This window comes from Histoplasma capsulatum, genomic scaffold (genome assembly GCF_000149585.1).
Source record: "Histoplasma capsulatum NAm1 scaffold_8 genomic scaffold, whole genome shotgun sequence".
Classification (NCBI taxonomy): domain Eukaryota; kingdom Fungi; phylum Ascomycota; class Eurotiomycetes; order Onygenales; family Ajellomycetaceae; genus Histoplasma; species Histoplasma mississippiense.
Genome location: NW_001813975.1, coordinates 271,536 through 274,420, shown reverse-complemented (window position 1 = coordinate 274,420; position 2,885 = coordinate 271,536). Strand labels below are relative to the sequence as shown.

Genomic DNA, 2,885 nt, shown 5'->3' with positions numbered 1-2,885 from the left:
CCAACCAAACCAATACAAGCTTGGTAGTTATCTGACTGTGACCTCGGATTTTCCTTTCTTTTCCTTTTTTAAAAAGAATGAGGGTGCGGTGGCTGCATGTGACGCTGCCGTACTCTGAGAGATTGGGGAGGAGATGATTGTTTTCGTCCTCGTCACGATTTGAGATGGGGCATATATGATGGTATATGATGGGCAGTTGTATAAAGTATAGAGTGAAGGGTTCAAAGCATGAAACGAAGGAACAGGATCGACGTTGCACAGAGGTATTAAATACGGAGTACAGCCAACCACAAGGAGAGAGTCGTCCACCTGGCCGACCAGTCGGGGCGTTGGTGCTGCAAGGCTGAAGTTGGTGGGTTTTTAAGAGCGGGTGGTTGATTGCAACTTGTTTTGTGGCTGGGAAGATCGAAGCTCGAGACAAAGAGGGATAATGGCGGGGTCAACATCAGCAGTAGCTCACCAGACCAGTAGTTTGCCGAGATCTGGGCGTCTGGTTAGCTGACTATCGATAAGCCCGGCAGCGGAAGAAAGATGCAGTGCTCAAGGATATGAGACGCAATAATGGACATTATTGCGCTCTATCAAGGATCGGAAACAAGCCCTGTGCGATGTACTCTATACTCCACATCTACACGTTTGCTATTTTTACTCTCTGACGGGATCGATGGAAACTTTGATGATAAAGTTTTCCTCTGATCTGGTCGACTCCCGCAGCCGAATCTAATCAGATCCGTGTCCATGGCAACGTCGGATTATGTAATCATACGTAGGCCTCTTGCTATCCCTATCCCAGAAGGTGAGGGCAAAAGAAATATCCTGTACATAAAACTATGATATTACATGTATAGAGTAACATACGCGCTATTTACCCATGCTGCACTGGGCTGCGCTTTGTTAAGATGAAAATTGCTCGAAGAGTATACAAATTTACAGCGAAGAAAAAAAGAAATCAGAAGGGTCGGTGGTCAGTCAGTCACTTGATGAAGCATAATAGCGGTGGTAGCAGCAGATGCAAATACACAACGGGGATGAAGCCGCTTTACAGGAAGTGAAAAAGAGCACCACCAGCTGAAAAAAAGCTGAAAAAGAAGAAAAAGAAAAAGAACAGAAGCAAGAAAAAGATGAGTTATTCCACAAGTCGTAAATTTGTATATACGGGAACAATCAAAACTGTACCTCGGAGATAAAAACGGCAATTGACTGTGTATATACACACCATGACATAACCCTTATCATCGCCTCTAAAGGGTATACCCCTATTTGTATGGTTCAAACCAAAACAAAAAGGGTGACAAAAGGAACATCCCTCATCATCAAAAGTAAAACAAAACCCGCAATTTAATATATATTAAAAAAATGGGCAAAAACCAAGATTTACAGTATCACAGAGAGGTGGGAGGGGAATCATCGGCCGAAAAAGCATGAAGAAGAAAGAAACCAGGCGCCAACTCATATAAATTCGGCCCCGGAAAGCATCCACGCAGAAATGAGCTTGAAGGAATTGGGGGAGATAATACGGAAAGGAAACAATGGAAAACAATAAAAAAACAATAAGAGCCGGGAACCCACCTCAACCACAAAAGAAGGGGGAGGGGATAAATTCATTTCCGCAAGGGAAAAACGGCGCGAATGTGTAGAGGCGGGGAAAGGAAAGGAAGAGGTAATAACACTTCAAGATAAAGAATGAGAAGTTGCACCACGGCAGCCTAATATGTATGTAGGCAGCAGGCTTGCAGAAATTAGAAGGGGTATCAGTCACGATTTAATTCTGTTTTGCATACGCTGGTGGTCAAAGAACGGGGGGAAAAAAATAAGCATTGAGGTTCAAGCCATCATTGCTAGCGAAGGGAAACGGAAACGGAAAACGGAAACGGAAAACGATGGCCTGGTATTAGAAAAGAAAAAGGGTAGGAAAATATGTTAGGTAAAAAAGTGTGGCATAATAAATATCATAAATTAAAATATCGTGAAGACCCCCGAATTAGGCAAATCGTCTATTCTTTCTTTTAAAATAAGATTCTCTAATTACTTCAGACTTAGTGCGTTCTTATGAATAAGGGTTGTTTCTTATTCAACTTTTCGGTGGCTCGACATGGGAGCTGGGGTGTCCACTGCTAGTCGGGAGCGGCGGAGTGGACGGTGCAGCTGGCGATGCGGTTCGTCCTGGGTATGGCTGGTAGCTCGTTTGTGGCGGTTTATATGGGGTATTTACGTAGGTTGTGGACTCGCTGCGATGCGACCGGCTCCCAGAACCCGGTTGCATTTCAAACGCGACTCCAGCGGAGTCACCGCTCGACGAATATTCTCGCTCCAGTTCCTGTCTTCGCCGCAGGTAAGGGTCTGCAGAAGATATCCGGTCGCTAGACATCCGGCGAACAGGTGGGGGTTTTCGCGTGAATTCATCGTCTTGACCCGTGGAGGTAGCTTGATACTCTAAATCATCTGTACGCCGCAGCGGCGCTACCGAATCATTGGATCCTCCCATATCAAACCGGGAGCGGGAGGGAGCAGTGGGATCGGTACCCCAGGTTCGAATTGGGTACGCACGGCCTTTCCTCCAAGGTTCTGAATGGGGAGGGAAATATTGGCGATAGGCGACGTAGCCACATAAAATACCCAGCAATGAGCCGAAGAGCACATCAAAGGGATGATGTCGTGCGTCCATGATTCTGGTTGCCGCAATAAGTCCCGCTCCAAGTGTTGGGAAAAGCGATAGGAATGTTTTCCACACTTCACCCCGGCTATCCAAAAGATGAAATTTACCGGCGAGGTAGAGGGGAGAGATAAAAGAGACCGGCGAAAGAAGCTACAACGGGGATTTTTTTAGTTAATGTCAACATCATCACGAATATACATAGATATAAATATATATATATATATATGTG

The 2,885-nt window shown here is 45.3% G+C and overlaps 1 protein-coding gene across 1 annotated transcript; it reads right to left on the bottom strand.

Moving 5' to 3' along the window:
• Positions 1-2,071: 2,071 nt before the first annotated feature.
• On the bottom strand, positions 2,072-2,665 carry HCAG_07080 (predicted protein; the record flags this gene model as incomplete). The annotated part of the gene is made up of 1 exon (XM_001537608.1): positions 2,072-2,665. The coding sequence occupies one exon, from the start codon at positions 2,663-2,665 to the stop codon at positions 2,072-2,074; it is 594 nt and encodes a 197-aa protein (XP_001537658.1).
• Positions 2,666-2,885: the final 220 nt, after the last annotated feature.